The 15,812-nt window shown below is 39.2% G+C and overlaps 1 protein-coding gene and 1 long non-coding RNA gene across 4 annotated transcripts; both read left to right on the forward strand.

Annotated features, from left to right (window-relative positions):
* Positions 1-848: 848 nt before the first annotated feature.
* Positions 849-5,285, forward strand: LOC133711728 (disease resistance protein At4g27190-like). Its single transcript, XM_062137826.1, has 5 exons — positions 849-877; positions 984-3,379; positions 4,082-4,384; positions 4,500-4,976; positions 5,253-5,285. The coding sequence occupies exons 2-5, from the start codon at positions 992-994 to the stop codon at positions 5,283-5,285; spliced, it is 3,201 nt and encodes a 1,066-aa protein (XP_061993810.1). The 5' UTR covers positions 849-877; positions 984-991.
* Positions 5,286-5,957: 672 nt separating this feature from the next.
* On the forward strand, positions 5,958-9,498 carry LOC133707794 (uncharacterized). 3 transcript variants are annotated; one of them, XR_009845280.1, is made up of 6 exons: positions 5,958-6,536; positions 6,687-6,756; positions 7,547-7,745; positions 7,812-7,944; positions 8,492-8,762; positions 8,884-9,498. It is a non-coding gene; the product is annotated as an uncharacterized LOC133707794 (long non-coding RNA). The 3 variants fall into 3 exon arrangements; XR_009845279.1 differs by having other exon boundaries at positions 7,829-7,944; XR_009845281.1 differs by lacking the exons at positions 5,958-6,536; positions 6,687-6,756 and adding an exon at positions 7,065-7,408 and having other exon boundaries at positions 7,829-7,944.
* The last annotated feature ends 6,314 nt before the right edge of the window (positions 9,499-15,812 follow it).

The raw sequence follows: 15,812 nt of genomic DNA on the forward strand, positions 1-15,812 counted from the left end.
AAAAAAAATTTAAAAATAACAGCAAAAATAAAAAATACAATTTTACAAGTAATGATTTGTAATCAACTTCATCATTCATTCTTTCACAGTTCACTGAGAGACTTGGTGAACCATATATTGAACATATTCTCAACTTATAGTCACAGATAGAAACTAGCAAGAAAGGGGAGCAAAGAAACCATATCCAATCCCACCAAGACTATTCAAATGTAGAGTTTATGGCCTGTCTAGATGATTTTGGGGTTAATTGAACTTGTGAATATTCAATTGGGTTTCTTCCAGTTGAAATATAGATATCTAACATTGAGTAAGAAACAGAAACTGATCGAGCTTTTATAAGATCGAAACTTAAACACTGAGCTTCTTGTTTACTCTGACATGTATGAAACCCAAAACTCAAAACACCGGCAAACAATAGAGAACATCCCTCAAATGGAAAGAATGCAAGCCAGCAGGCCAATCACATCACATAAGATGAAAAAATTGCATAAGCAAATGAAGAACTATCAAGGATAATATCACATAACTGGATTGCCCAAATTGAAAGTCGAGAAACCCACAAACTACACGATAAAGCCCTAGATTACAAAGAGAAACGAAAGCCCATGGTGTAGAAGAAACCTGGAGATCAGCAATGGAACCAGAAGAAATCGCAAGATATGGATGTCGTCGTAACTTTTCATTCTGCTTCAATTTTCTGCTATCATCATTTCCAAATTAAACAATCTTTCAAGGAAAATAATTTATTGGGGACCAATTGTATTTTCAGTCCCTCTTTGATTTTATTTGCTCTGTTTCTCTCTTCTTCTTCTTTTCTTCCTTGTACGACATAACATTACGTTATAAACGAAAATATCTCAAATCCTCTGAACCTTTAGTAAGTGATACCTAGATGTGATGACCTTTGTTTCTTTCGTCCATTCTTTAACTTGAATATCAAGTTTTGTTGCAATCCTGATCTTATTTGTTTCGTTTGTATTCAGTAACAGACATGGATTTTCTTGTTGCAATCGGTACTGGAATTGTTGGAAAGATTGCTGAGTTCACAGTTGCTCCAGTTTTACGCCAAGTGGGTTATGTAATCTACTACAACAAGAACCTCAAAAAACTAGAGAGTCAAGTAGATGAGTTGGGTGCTGCCAGTGAAAGCATGAAGCGTGCTGTTGAAACAGAGGAAAGAAAAGGTAGAGAAATTAAAGCAGATGTCCAGAACTGGCTGACTAAAGTGGATGAGATGACTAAAGAAGCAAACGATTTCTTGGAAGATAAACAGCATGCAGAGACTAGATGTCTCCGTGGCTTTTGTCCTAATCTAAAGCTTCGCCATCATCGCAGCAGGAAAACAACAAAATTGGTTCAAGAAGTTGCTGACCTCTGTGGGAAAAAGGATTTTGGCGATATTGCATACGATGTCAAACCAGAGGAGGTGTGCAGCATACCTGCTAAAGATTACCAAGCCTTTGATTCAAGGACTTCAGTTGCGAAGGAAATCATGAATGAACTGAGACAATCTAATACCCACATGATTGGGGTGTACGGTATTGGGGGTGTGGGAAAGACAACACTTGCTAAAGAAGTTTATCGGCAAGCTACAGAAGATAAAACGTTATTTGATGATGTTGTTATAGTACAAGATGTAAAAAAGAGTCCAGATTTGGAAGGAATTCAAAAAAGAATTGCTGAAAAGTTGGGAATGGAATTTCTCGGAGATGAGACTATAGACAGAAGATCTAGTCGTCTTTTTCATAGGATAAAAGACAACAAAGTTCTGGTAATTTTGGATGACATAAAGGAAAAAATTGATTTGGAGAATGTGGGAGTTCCACGTGTGTCGAATTGTAAAGTATTGTTAACATCTAGAACCAGAGAAGTATTATCGGGTGAGATGCGTACACAAAAGGAGTTTCAACTTGACCTTTTAGATGCAGAAGAAAACTGGAGTTTATTTGAGAAGATGGCAGGTGATGTTGTTCAAAATCCTGCCATACGAGAAGTAGCAACAGAAGTGGCCAAAAAGTGCGGAGGCTTGCCGGTTTTAGTGGTAACAGTTGCAAGCGCCCTGAAGAATAGAAGTAAGGTACAAGATGCCTTGCGACGCTTAAACAAATTTGAGAAAGAAGGATTCACGAAAAAAGCATACTTGGCTCTGGAGTGGAGTTACGAGCAATTGGACGATAAGGAACTTAAGCCATTGTTCTTGTTATCTGGAATTATGAGAGATTACTCTATGAATCTTCTTGACTTGCTGAAATACAGTATGGGCTTAGGTTTGATTAAAAACGTGGATACGGTGGAAGAAGCACAAAATGCACTGCATTCACTGGTTGAAAAACTTAAAGATTCTTGTCTATTGCTAGAGGACAGTGATAATAATAAATATTTTAGAATGCATGATCTTGTTCATGAAGTTGTAAACCGGATTGCCTTGAGAGAGCAACATGTCTTCAAAGTTACTATTGGAGATGAGTTCAAAGAATGGCCAGCTAAGGATTTTTGTAAAAAGAGCACTATGATCATTCTTGTTAACTGCAATATTCCCCGTCTTCCTGAAGGTTTGGAATACCCAGAACTGAAAATGTTTACCTTTTGTGGTAGCGATTTTGATCACTGCTTGGAAATTCCCAGAAACTTTTTTGAAGGGATGAAGAAACTCAAAGTGTTGGACTTCACTAATTTGAGTATCCCAACACTACCTCCATCTCTCCAATTCCTAAAAAGTCTTCAGACATTGTGTTTGGATGTCTGCACCTTGGGAGACCTAGCTTTAGTTGGAGAGCTAAGAAACTTAGAAATGCTTAGCTTTTTACAATCCAAGTTTAGAAAGTTGCCCGAAGAAATAGGGCAGTTGACACGTCTGCGATTGTTGGATTTGAAAGGTTGCTCTCAACTCGAAGTGATTTCACCTAATGTTATATCAAACTTGAAAAGGTTAGAAAACTTGAGAATGGGTGATAGCTTCAACCGATGGGAGGGTGAAGGAGTCATCAGTAGTGAAAGAAGAAATGCAAACCTTGAAGAGCTAAAGTTCTTGCCTCAGCTAACTACTTTACAAATACATATCCCAGATGCTAACATCCTTCCAGCAGATTTATTCACCACTACTAGTAGGTTAAAGAGATTCCAAATATGTATTGGTTCTGCGTGGAAATGGGATAATGTTGATGAAGCCCTCAATACACTAAAGCTCCGACTCAGTGCTAGCAATGAATTGGACCAAGGTCTAAGAATGTTGCTGGAAAGAACTGAAGACTTATACTTGGAGGGGATGGAGGGTGTTAATAATAATATTGTCTACCAAATAGGTGCGAAAGGTTTTCAGAAATTGAAGCATCTCCATCTCCAAACGAATGCCGAGTTTACGTATATCATAAATGGGAAGGTGCGCTCCTTCATTTGTTCAAATTTGTCATCATATTATAATTAATTCTGTTACTTTGTAATAGAATTATAGACGTCCTTCATGTATTAAGGTCATTATTTCTGTGCATAGAGAATAATTTTGAGAGAGATGCAAGAGCTACTTGATTTTAATTTTGTGAACTTCTAATCTCCTTTATTATCAAGCACAAACCACGGTATTACAATTGTCGTGTTATTTTGCTGTTGTTAGAGTTGGTGAGTGTTGGGACCAGTGGGCAAGTGGATTAGAGTAGGACTTTGGGACTTAAATGTTAGGAGGAGGCTGAAGTGAACTACTTCTAATCATATTTCTTCTTACTTGATTACTCATATTGCTTCTTACTTGATTGCTTAGTTACAAGATAACTCAAGATAAATTCTAGACTACTCTGGGTAAATTAATGTAGTTCTAGACAAACTATCATCATTGTTCCAGGATGATGTAGAGACTTACCAATGTGCATTATCATTTTAAAAACAACTTAAATACAGTACAAAAACATTGTTTCGAAGATGCCTACTCCACAATATATGAAAAAGAAATAAGATATCTTAGAATAACGAAATATCGATTAATCATTCTTAACATAGTTATTTAATTGCTCTTTTGTCATTTTTCGTAATGATCTAGCAATAGCAAATGTGATTTCCTAAACATGATCTACTTGTGCCATATGTACAGGTTAGGTATCCCAACTTAACATGGTTGGCGGTGAATGAACTCAATGGTTTAACATTCTTGTTATCATCTTCAATGGCTAGAAGCCTTGCACAACTCAAACGTCTTCAGGTATCAGGATGTCAAATAATGGAAGAGATAGTATCCATAGAAGAATCTGATGAAGAAATTGTAGACAACTTCTTTTGCCAGCTACAAATTATGGAGCTAAAAAACCTTCCAAATCTCACTAAATTCTGCTCAAGAAACCATACTGAACTTTCAAATCCATCCTGTGGGATACAACACTTTCTTTTTGACAATAAGGTGACTAATACATTTATTTTCCTATTTCACATTTTATTTCCAATATTCTCGATCATTTAGTTACATATTGTTTCTTCACTGGTCCATGATCAAGATGAATATCTTTCATATGCAGGTAGAGTTTCCAAACTTGAAGAAGTTATCTTTTGATGGCCTAGCAAAGTTGACGACAATATGGAACAATCAATTTTCTCTAGAGAGTTCAAAAAATCTAGAGATAATTGAAATTGTTTCTTGTGACAGTTTGAAAAATATATTTCCGGTTTCGGTGGCTAGAAATCTCCTGCAGTTAAAAGAATTGATAGTGAAGAGTTGTGGAGTGGAGGAAATTGTCGCAAAGGAAGAGTCATTACAAACAAAGCCTAAGTTTGTGTTTCCAAAAGTAACACTAGTGATTTTTGATGGTTTGTACAACCTCACAAATTTCTACCCAAGGATGCATGTGACCAGCTGGCCATCACTCAATGATTTGAGCGTGTTGCGATGTGCTAAAGTCAACATGTTTGTTGAGGAAATCTCAAGCTTTCAAGGACATAATGAGCTACAACGTCTTTGTGTTTCTATGCCGCAATCTCTGTTTTTAATTGAGAAGGTAAGAGTACTTAATTTACACATTCTTTTTATTAAAAGTATTAATTATATTATGACATAGGAAGATTATTAATTTTCATACCTCAGTTTTGAAAAATATCATAATGGCATCTGAAGATTTAAGCCCATTAACTTTTTAAGGGTATTTTCGTTCCTTCAGTATTCATCTTCTCCAAACTAGACAATTATAAAAAGAAATAAAAATAAAGGGAAAAAAAATGAGCTTGCCATGGCTCAAACTCTCGCAGATCTAATTGGATCTTCTTCTTCTTTGCAGACCGGCGATCATGTCAATGGCCTTCGATTTTGACTAGTTCATTTTTTTTTCCTATTTGTCTCACTTGTCCAACGGCGCCTCCGCTACTAAAACTTGTTTATGCTATCAGGCGATAAAAAAAAAAAAAAAAAAAACACAAAACTAGCCTTTTTACATGAGCATGAACCATTAGTCAACACTTAAAAACGAACATATCCAGAAGTTTGGGTCCTCTTTGTTCCACTTTGGAGTTGTTCATCATTTTTGTTTTAATCGAAGAGGCAGTATTGGAGAGGTATATGACTAAATTCTAACTGTAAATAAATAAATAAAATAGAGAGAAATAGAGAGAGAGAGAGAGAGAGGAAATGTTGATTTATTTATAGTTAGCATATTTTGTAATGTATAACGATACGCACACATATATGCAGTCACTCTCACCTGCTGAAAATAAAAATCTTACAAGAGAGTGAATCAGCAGCACATCAAATTAACAACTGCTTGATTATAATCAAGTTCCGTTATCTTGTCTATTTCAGGATTCATTTCCGAACTTGGAATGGTTGTACGTGAGAGCAATGGAGTTTTCGAATGGTCCACTCCTAGCAGCAGCGCAGTTGTTTAGCAATCTAAAGCATCTTGAGGTTTGTTGTCCAGAGTCCAAGTCACTTGTTTTCCTTGACAAATTACTCGACCCAGAAGGAATCACCACTAGTAGTGCAGTTGGGATTGGGACCAAGCAGCAGCAACAGCTCCCACATTTAAAACAGTTGTGGCTTGTTCGAATGGAGAAGCTGACGCATCTGGGCCAAGATGATGAAGATGATAACTCACAATCAGCCCCCCGCATCCCAAATTTTCCCAACTTGCAAATTCTATACGTGAATGGTTGCGACAGCTTAAAGAATCTGAGATCATCAGCAATATCCTTCAACAATCTAACAAGCTTGCGAGTAAGTGTTTGCAAGGGGCTGAAATACTTGATAACTTACTCCATGGCCAAAAGTTTAACGCAGCTCACAAAATTGGAAGTTGAGGAGTGTAAGAGACTGGTATATATAGTGGCAAGCAATGAAGATGACGATTCATTAGGAAGTTATGAGGTTACATTCAGGGGGCTGAAACATTTGAAACTATAAAGTCTACCAAGAATGCAAGGCTTTTGCTCCGGAAATTGCATTGCTAAATTCCCGTCCTTGAAAACTTCAAGCATGAGCAACCGCCTCAAATTGAAGATTTTCGAAGCTCATAACCAAACGCTACAGCTAACAGATGAAGAGGCAGACACAGATGTCGATTACTTCGGTAAGTCTTGATTCACCATTCATGGTTTATTTTTGTATTCTCCCAATATGTACTCTCTGGTGCCAAGCTATGTGTATGTCTTTCTATCTATACAATTAGAAATCCTCATATTGAAATGCTGATTTGCGACAATCTTTGAAATATTTCCAGAGGCAAGTCTGATTGCTGAGGATAAACGGAATTCGGCAAGTACTAATTGATATCTTAACCAGATTTCACTGTAAGTAAACCTTCTTGTGCCATGCGTACCACGTGTTTGGGAAAATGCTTGTGTGAGAATTTTGCTGCATTTCAATTCTTATGCTTCTATTGATCTTCATGTGTATAAGTGTTCACTCTCTTTCTACTTCGCAATAAAGGAAAAAAACAAGAACACGATAGAAAAAAAAAACAGAGTGATTCATATTGGACCTCTCCCCATTATTGTGCAACCTTTGGTCATGCTGGTGCTTTGTTCCAATTGAGAGCTATGGAGCTTCTTTTCGGTTTTTTTCTCTCAGCTTAATAATTTGGGATCTTCATTTTTTAGTTGCTTAATTGGCCCCAGGCCTTATTGACTATGAATAAGGCTTTTAATTAGGAGTAAGAAATAAGAATAAGTGTTGATTAAATGTTTGAGTGCTTTTACGAGAAATCATTACCGTGTCTGAAAGGCTTCTCATCATTTTTGGTGAGTTCTCTTCTTCTCTGTTTCCCACCGAAGCCATGCAAATGGCGTTGTTGTTGACCTAATAGAGTTGAGTCTAGGGCTTTTACTGCTTTAGTTGATTGCCATTGATTTCAGTTCATACATCAATGGCAAGAATTGTTTAATTTTGTTTCAGCCCGAGTGTTTTTGATCATGTCTTGGTGCATGATTGAGTCCAACCCAGGTAAAATTCCACAAGAATTCATCAAATTTTGCGTTTGAGATCTGAAATAGGAAACTAAAGCTTTCATAATTTTCATAAGCATAGTGGATTTTGCTTCAATTAATTGTGCTGATCATGAACTGATCGAATTTGTTGTAGCTTTCAAACAGTGAAGCTCATCCGGGGTATCAAGATGAAGTGGAAATCTAGTTTTTGAGGACTACATTTGGGAAGGGTTATACTATACAGACCAATGTTTGCATCAGAGGAAGTGGAGATGGAAAAATTATTGGGAGAGAGATGAAGTTACTTTTGTGGTTTGATCCGATCGATCATTATGCTATATTAAGGAGATTATGTGAGTTTATTTATTTTTATTTATTACTTTTTGTTATCATAGTTTAAGCTCCATTTGTTAATTCAGAATGTCAAAGTGATCAGTTTATCAAGGACCGAACACAATTTGTCAAGAGCCCTGTAAATCATGAAGTTCTGTTTTCCCTGCTCAAAGTCTTTATCTCCTTCAGCAGGAATCATCGATGATTGTACCTTCGCTGGTAAGTATAGACTTTATGTTTCGATCATTTTTGGAAGCTTATCATCTTTTTGATACTTAGATAGCTCTCATATATCCTTTTTTTCCTTACTGCTGATTCTTCTTTTAGGCCGGGAATAACCAACCTGGTTTTCATTGTTATGACTTATGAGATTATGAACAAACGAGTTCTACTTTTGCCATTGATACTTTTTTTCTTTTTTGCTTTCTTGAAACTATGATCTATGGTTTGGTGAATGTCACTCAACATAGAAATAATTTAGCAGAATACTATAACAAACCCTCAGATTGATAACTTCATGGGGTACGTGAAAAAGCATACATCTCTTTCAAACAAATCCTTTCAGTTGTATGATGCAAACCTGTTTTCTGCACCTTTGCCCTTTTTAGATTTAACATTCACAACATGTTGTCAAATGTCCTTTATGTTCTCTGATTAATGAAAATTTTTGATGGTGTGTTCTGAGATATACTAAATTTGTTGTTTCTTAGATGACATGTGGAGCCAAAATATTGTTCTCTCACATGACTTATATGGTGTGGAACAGGATCTGTATGCTGATAGTATCAGAGGGAAGCTCAAACAGAATTGATGCTTCTGAAGTTTCGTCGGAGCTAAAATCAAATGGACAAGTTGTGGATGAAAGTCTGTTCAAAGATAGCAAGATGAATGTGACTGAGATGCAGATAGATGATTCAATGCAGAAGTAGGAATGGAATGTGAGGTGTCTGTACCAAAGTCAGCTTCAGATATCATTATGAAATGATATCAGAGGTTATGGATGGATCTGATGAAAAGATCTCAGCTGAGGATAAAGGGTAAGTTAAATTGGAGTTTATTTGTCATTGTGACCAAGATCCTTATGCTTGCTCTTTTTAACTTCGGTTTGTATCCTTTTTATTGAACTTCTTTTAATGTCATTGTGGTTGCTGCCTGCAGAACCTCATTGTGAAGGAGCACAAGATTTGTTAGTTGCCAAAGATTCTAATTATGTTACTATTGTTCAATCTGCGTTGCCACAAACAGTAAACGAATCCCCAAGTGCTATGAAAACTGTTGAGCCCATTTCATTGACTCAGAGTTCAACTCCCACTAAGAGTTGATGTGAATGTGGCTGCCACTGTGATAGAGCCTAAAGAAGCTTCAAGGCTGAGGCATTGGGTGATTAAGATGGGAAATTAGATTTCGAATCAGGTTCCAGCGTGGAAGGAGATTCTGAGGATGAGGGCACTAAAGATGAGGCAGTGGCTGAAGCTTCATATGAGCTTTAGGATAACATGAATGTTGCACAAGTGAAGAAGAAGATTCTGAGGATGCGAACTCTGAAGATAGTCGGTTGATGAAGCTTCATCTGAGCTTCAGGATAACATGAATGATATCAGGAAGCAAATGAAGAGGAAGGTTGTTGCCTCTGAGAGTGAGACAATGTATTGTGTCTATGTAGCCTGCTTAGAATTTACGTTTTTAAAATGTGTCAATATGCACGTCCGGTTAGAACACCAGCTTTTGTAATATGTATAAATTTCATAAAGATGTTTGGTAAACGTTTTTTAACTTAGGTCCCTTTAACTTATAATCGTTACTATATTACGTATAAAGTAAATAAATAAAAAACGCGGGTGTATTTCCTAGGTTAGTAAAACTCTAGTGACCTGGGGTGTAGGTCAATTTTGACCTAACCTCGTCAACATTTTTTTTTCCTCCTGTTTGTGTATATAATTGTTGAGAAAATTTTACAAACAGTACCCGACTATACAAAACTATCACTTTGGTACCCCAAGTTTGAAGCCCGACCCAAGAACGGTACACGCCGTTCATGACGGCGTTAAGAGTCCAGCCACGTGGCATATTTTGAGGGGTAATTCGGTCCAACTTTTTTTTTTTACTTAATTAAAAAAAATTTATGAGATCAATTTTAAGTTTCAATTCATGCATTCAAATCTGCCATTTGGAAAAAAATCGTGATTGAGTAGCCGTGGAACTTATAGAAAGTTCAACATGTTAAGTCGATATGGAGCTTTATTCGAATCCCTTCTAGAATTTTGAACCCAACATGGAAAACAAAAGTACTTTTTAGAGCTTTAACCAGCACTAGAACACATGAATATGAACTTTGCACCAATTATAATTTACATTACAAATTATAGTGAGAGTTATTTAGCGATTCATCTATGATATATTAAGCGGACCAATTCAATACAAATGTAGAGTAGATGGGTCTGATCTCTAGTTCAATATATTCAAATCCATTAGAAAGAAGGGGAGCTATTTAATATTATGAGGCTAACTAATGCTCAACTTCTGAGTTTGATCCTTATCGCAGCGTTGCAGACTTAATTGACTGTTGTTGAGTGTTGATGCCCTTTCCATCTGTCTAGAATTCTCAAGTTTCAACATTTTCCCTAATATATAGTGTGGTATTCTATCAAATCAACTAGCACCGATCTTAAGGAGAAACCCTCTCAACCCTAGTAAACCCTAGCCGTCACCTTAGCAAACCCTAGCCTTGCCGGAGATTTGTTGCTTTCCATTCTGTCCTATGCAGCAGTTCAAGATCCTTGCTTGGAACTGCCGAGGGCTGAATAATATAGAGACCCAGGATGCGCTCGTCGATTTAGTCAGAAGACAAAACCCTAGTCTGGTTTTTCTTTCTGAGACGTTAGCCTCACCGGATCTATTGACGACTGTTCGCCGTAAGATTGGTTTTGATGGAGTCGTGTGTGCTCCCAAGGATGATGATTGCCGTGGACTGGCTTTGTTTTGGCGCAAAGACATTCCAGTTCGTTTTCGAACGTATTCTCCTAATCATATAGATGCAGAGGTAGGGGTTGTAGGATCTGCAGGTGTCTTTCGCTTTACCGGCCTTTATGGAGTCGCTACTGCAGTTAATCGTACCATTACTTGGGACCTCCTTCGGTTGTTAGCCTCCCAACTCCATCTTCCTTGGCTGGTAGTTGGCGACTTCAATGAAATCCTGAGTCCTGAAGACAAATCAGGAGGCCCTCCTCGTGGTGCAGCCCAGATGAACCGATTCAGACAAGCACTTGTGGATTGTGATCTGATAGACATGAGGTTCGTTGGGTCACGATTTACGTGGTCCAATCGTTTCACCAAGGAACGACTCGATCGTGCTTGTCAAACAGTTTCTTGGAGAGAACTATATCCTTTCTCTAGGGTTATCACCCTCCCTCTCAGTCACTCGGATCATTGCCCTATTCTAGTCGAAGTTAATCCGGAACCAGTTACTCTGTATCGCAGACCTCGATCCTTTCGTTTTGAGGAGATGTGGGTACCTCATCCTGAGTGTTCAAAGGTGGTGGAACAAGGATGGATGCTCCCCACTTCAGGGGACTCGATGTTACAGGTTGGACGAAAGATCCAACATACAGGGCAACTTTTTATGAGTTGGAATTCTGGGGTTTTCCAACAGCGGCAAACTGAAATGAAATTGATAGAAGGTAAACTGGGGGAGTTGATGAAGCGTGGTTTTGAAGATGGACATTTCGCCGAACAGAAAGCGTTACAATTTCGCTTGAATGAATTGCTTACTGCTAATGAAACTTATCGGCGGCAAAGATCCAGAGTCCAATGGTTGAAAGACGGTGACCGTAATATCGCTTTTTTCCATAGGAAAGCTTCGAACCGTAGATGTCGCAATCGAATCAAAGGGCTTTCTAACGAAGCAGGCCAATGGTGTTCTAGACCTGAGGAAATCGCAGATATTTTGATACGGTACTATGTGTTTGGCTCCAATTTTGCTGCAGCTGGTCAACAGTCTCTTTTCTGCGCGGGCGTGCCAGCACCGTTCGGGTGCGGTCGTCGGGGGTGTCCCTTGACCTGACTTCTATCAAGCGATTGTAGACGAGGACAGCACCAACCTCGTCGCGGGATTCTTTGTGCCTTGTGGTAAGGACTTTGCTGTAGTTTCTTCTTGTTCACACAATCGATACTCAATATTGTAGATTGAGCAGAGCGACATCATCGAGAAGTGTTGAGATCTTGCTAAAGCGTGACTTTAGCTTGGCTGGGTTGCTAGGGCGTTACCCTTGCTTGGCTGGTTCTGTAACCGTTGTGGTCGCGGCACTACCGTCGGCTCCCGAGGAGACTAGGACCGAAGCACGTTGACATAGGGTTTGGTGGCACTGAAAGTCGGCTTCCGAGAAGACTAGGACTAGGAGTGTGATCACCGATAAGAGAAAGAGAAGGAGAGGAGTTGCTCTTAGAGAGGTTTGCTCTAGAGAGAACTTAGATCATCTTAGAGATGTTTTGATGTATGAATTGGTCTTCTGAATTGGTCTTGGTCGCGGCACTACCGTCGGCTCCCGAGGAGACTAGGACCGAAGTACGTTGACAGAGGGTTTGGTGGCACTGAAAGTCGGCTTCTGAGAAGACTAGGACTAGGAGTGTGATCACCGGTAAGAGAAAGAGAAGGAGAGGAGTTGCTCTTAGAGAGGTTTGCTCTAGAGAGAACTTAGATCATCTTAGAGATGTTTTGATGTATGAATTGGTATATTGTTCTATGTTGTAGCCTCTATTTATAGGCTACCAAGCAACACTATTTGGCCTTAAAAACAAATCATAATGGGTTAGGTTTGAGCACTTAAACACTTAATGGAATGTTAGGTTTGAGCACTTAAACACTTAATGGAATGTTAGGTTTGAGTCATTTTCTGCTCCCTTATCCTTCAATTTTTATCTCCATCAAGCACTCAGTTTTTGACCGTGACTTCTTCATAAGAAATGTTCCACTATGAGTGTAGATCACCCTGATAAATTTTCAGAGCTTTTGATATAGTGTTTGGGCCGAAAACGCTGCTGGACCTCTTACAGGTCCAGTTTCCAAGCCTTTCTAGACAAGGAAATTCCTTCAATTTTATCTCCATCAAGCACTCCGTTCTTGACCATTACGTCTTCATAAGAAATGTTCCACTATGAGTGTAGATCACCCTGATAAATTTTCAGAGCTTTTCATATAGTGGTTGGGCCGAAAACACTGCTGGACCTCTTACAGGTCCAGTTTCCAAGTTTTGCTTCTGCAGAAAATTGGACTGTTTGTTTGAAGGTTTTCCACTCCGAACGAGCTTTGGCACTGTTCATAATAAATGATCAATGTGATGTCTAGAATTAATCTGGAAAGTTTCAACTCATTTGGAGTTCGGATGGTTAGTCCGCCATCCCTCATTTCTTGTCTAGCTCGCTTTCTCCTAGCCGAAGTAGGAAAATGTGCTAAAGTTGATTTTTCATTTCCATGTTTGGTAGGCCTTATTTAGCCTCTTAATAATATATTTTTGAACTTATCGAAAATATATATGTGAGCCACTGATATTGGCTCAATTTCTCCAAGACACGCTTTGTCAAACCAAAATGCTCATTTTGGGTCCAAACACTATGAGGAGATCTTTCAAGCTGGCAGGTCCGATCCTGTAGCCCTTAACACGATTCTAAATTGTTTGCAACCTAGGGTTTTTGCGGAAATGAACGCAGACCTTATTGCCCCTTATTCTGATGGTGAGATAATTAAGCGGGCATTATTTCAAATGCATCCTTCTAAATCGCCGGGTCCTGACGGCATGTCTCCTTGTTTCTTTCAGAAATTTTGGAATGTAGTTGAAAGAGATGTTTGTATGGCAGTTCGTGAGGTGTTGAGTACAGGTCAGATCTCTCAAGAGTCCAATTTTACTCACCTTACTCTCATTCCAAAGATTAAGGATCCCAAACTTCCTTCAGACTTAAGGCCTATAGCATTGTGTAATGTGGTGTATAAGATTGCCTCCAAGGTTCTGGCTAACAGACTCAAGGCGATCCTCCCTCAAGTTATCTCTCCACTGCAAAGCGCGTTTGTTCCGGGTAGACTCATATCGGATAATACTTTGGTGGCAACCGAAGTAGCTCATTTTATGAAGAAACTTCGTCGCCAGGCTGAGGGTTTCTTTTCTTTAAAACTTGACATCTCCAAAGCATATGATCGACTTGAATGGACGTATTTAGAGGCTATTTTGCTCAAATTGGGGTTTTGTCGAGGTTGGGTGGAAGTTGTCCTCTCCATAGTCAAGTCGGTTAGTTATTCTATTTTGTTCAATGGCTCACCTACGGGTTTTATTTTGCCTTCGCGGGGTATTCGACAAGGGGATCCCTTATCCCCATACTTGTTTATTCTGTGCGCAGAGGGACTTTCTGCACTTATTTCCTCTCGTGTTCAGAATGGTATCATTAAAGGTCTCACTATGACTCCTACAGCTCCTACTATTCACCATCTTTTATTTGCAGACGACAGTTTTTTGTTTGGAGAAGCTTCAAGCCGTGAATGTCAAGCTTTTAAATAGGTACTGTCCATCTATGCAAGAGCTTCTGGTCAACATATTAACCTACAGAAATCTAGTGTTGTTTTTAGTGGTAATGTTAGCCAGCGAGTCAGGACTTCTTTAGCCTCGATACTCGGAGTGCAGTGTGTTGACGAGCATGGCTTGTATTTGGGTTTGCCTATCCATGTTGGACATAACAAGAAGGACATTTTTGCCTACTTAAAAGAGAGGTTATCCAAGAAACTCATTAGTTGGCGGTCCAAAATATTGAGCTCAAGCGGCAAAGAATTACTCATTAAAGTTGTAGCCCAGACTTTGCCTAACTATGTGATGAGCTCAGGCGGTCCATGTGTGATGATTTACAGCAACTCTGTTGTCAATTTTTCTGGGGAAGTACAGATGATAAAAGAAGAATTCATTGGAGGTCTTGGGAGAGGATGTGTCTCCCTAAGGACAAAGGCGGTATGGGGTTTAAACACCTGCATTCGCACAACTTAGCCATGCTCTCGAAACAAGGTTGGAGGCTTATTGCAAACCCGGATTCTCTTGTGGCCCGAGTCTTCAAAGCAGTGTATTATCCGTTTGGATCTTTCCTAACAGCTGATATGGGTGACCGGCCTTCTTACTCATGGAGAAGTCTTATGGAGGCAAGACCGGTCTTGCAAGCAGGCTTGTTGTGGCGTATTGGCAATGGCCAATCAGTTAGAATTTGGGACGATGAGTGGATCCCTAATGTCTCTCATTACTCTTTATCTCGTTCCTCGGACTCGGTCTTTGAGACAGTCTCTGACTTGATTAATCATGATTCATTTTCATGGGATATCCCTGCAGTTCACTCTTGCTTTGAACCTTCTGTAGTGGCCCAAGTCTTGGCAATCCCTCTAAGTAGGCGCTTTGAAAGAGATAAGCCTGCATGGAAGCTCGATAAGAAAGGTTATTTCTCGGTCAAATCTGCATACAAAATTGCATGTGACTTCTCTCTCGGTACTTTATTTGCCTCAGCCTCCACGGGGGATCCATATGGTCCTGTCTGGAAAGCTTTGTGGAAGGCACAGGTCCCTAGCAAAGTTGCCATCTTTGGCTGGAGAGCGATTCACAATTTTCTTCCCACACGATCTGCTTTATCCTTGAAGGGTTACACGGGTACAATGCAGTGCGTTATGTGCTCTACCCATGTGGAAACTTTAGAGCACTTATTTTGTCATTGTAGTTTTGCTCGTGAGATCCTTGGTGCACCGCCGTTCTCTATTCCCATTTCATCCTTGTGCTGGAAAGATTGGATCTTGGATCGAGTCTTGTCACTATCTTCAGGGGCCTTTGACCAGCTACTAGTGTTGCTTTGGAGTATTTGGAAAAACCGTAACGATAAGCTATGGCATGATCAAGTTCAACCGAGTGCTACTCTGGTGGCCAAGGCTATGTCTTGGTATGAGGAATATCTACAGGCTAACTGCTCTACTAGTACTCATTCTCCTCGTCGACCTAAGCCCCGTAAAGAATGGGTTGCCCCAGATGGTGAGTGTTTGAAAATTAATGTGGATGGAGCGTTTCTACCTTCGATTCAGT

Source organism: Rosa rugosa, chromosome 5 (assembly GCF_958449725.1).
Source record: "Rosa rugosa chromosome 5, drRosRugo1.1, whole genome shotgun sequence".
In the NCBI taxonomy this organism is placed as follows: Eukaryota; Viridiplantae; Streptophyta; class Magnoliopsida; order Rosales; family Rosaceae; genus Rosa; species Rosa rugosa.

What these genes read in the sequence shown, in the direction of transcription:
- LOC133711728 (XM_062137826.1), top strand. Translation starts at nt 992, where the DNA reads ATGGATTTTCTTGTTGCAATCGGTACTGGAATTGTTGGAAAGATTGCT. An exon ending in ACTTTCTTTTTGACAATAAG is followed by an intron (nt 4,385 to 4,499) that starts GTGACTAATACA and finishes TTTCATATGCAG; the next exon opens with GTAGAGTTTCCAAACTTGAA. An exon ending in CTCTGTTTTTAATTGAGAAG is followed by an intron (nt 4,977 to 5,252) that starts GTAAGAGTACTT and finishes TCTTCTTTGCAG; the next exon opens with ACCGGCGATCATGTCAATGG.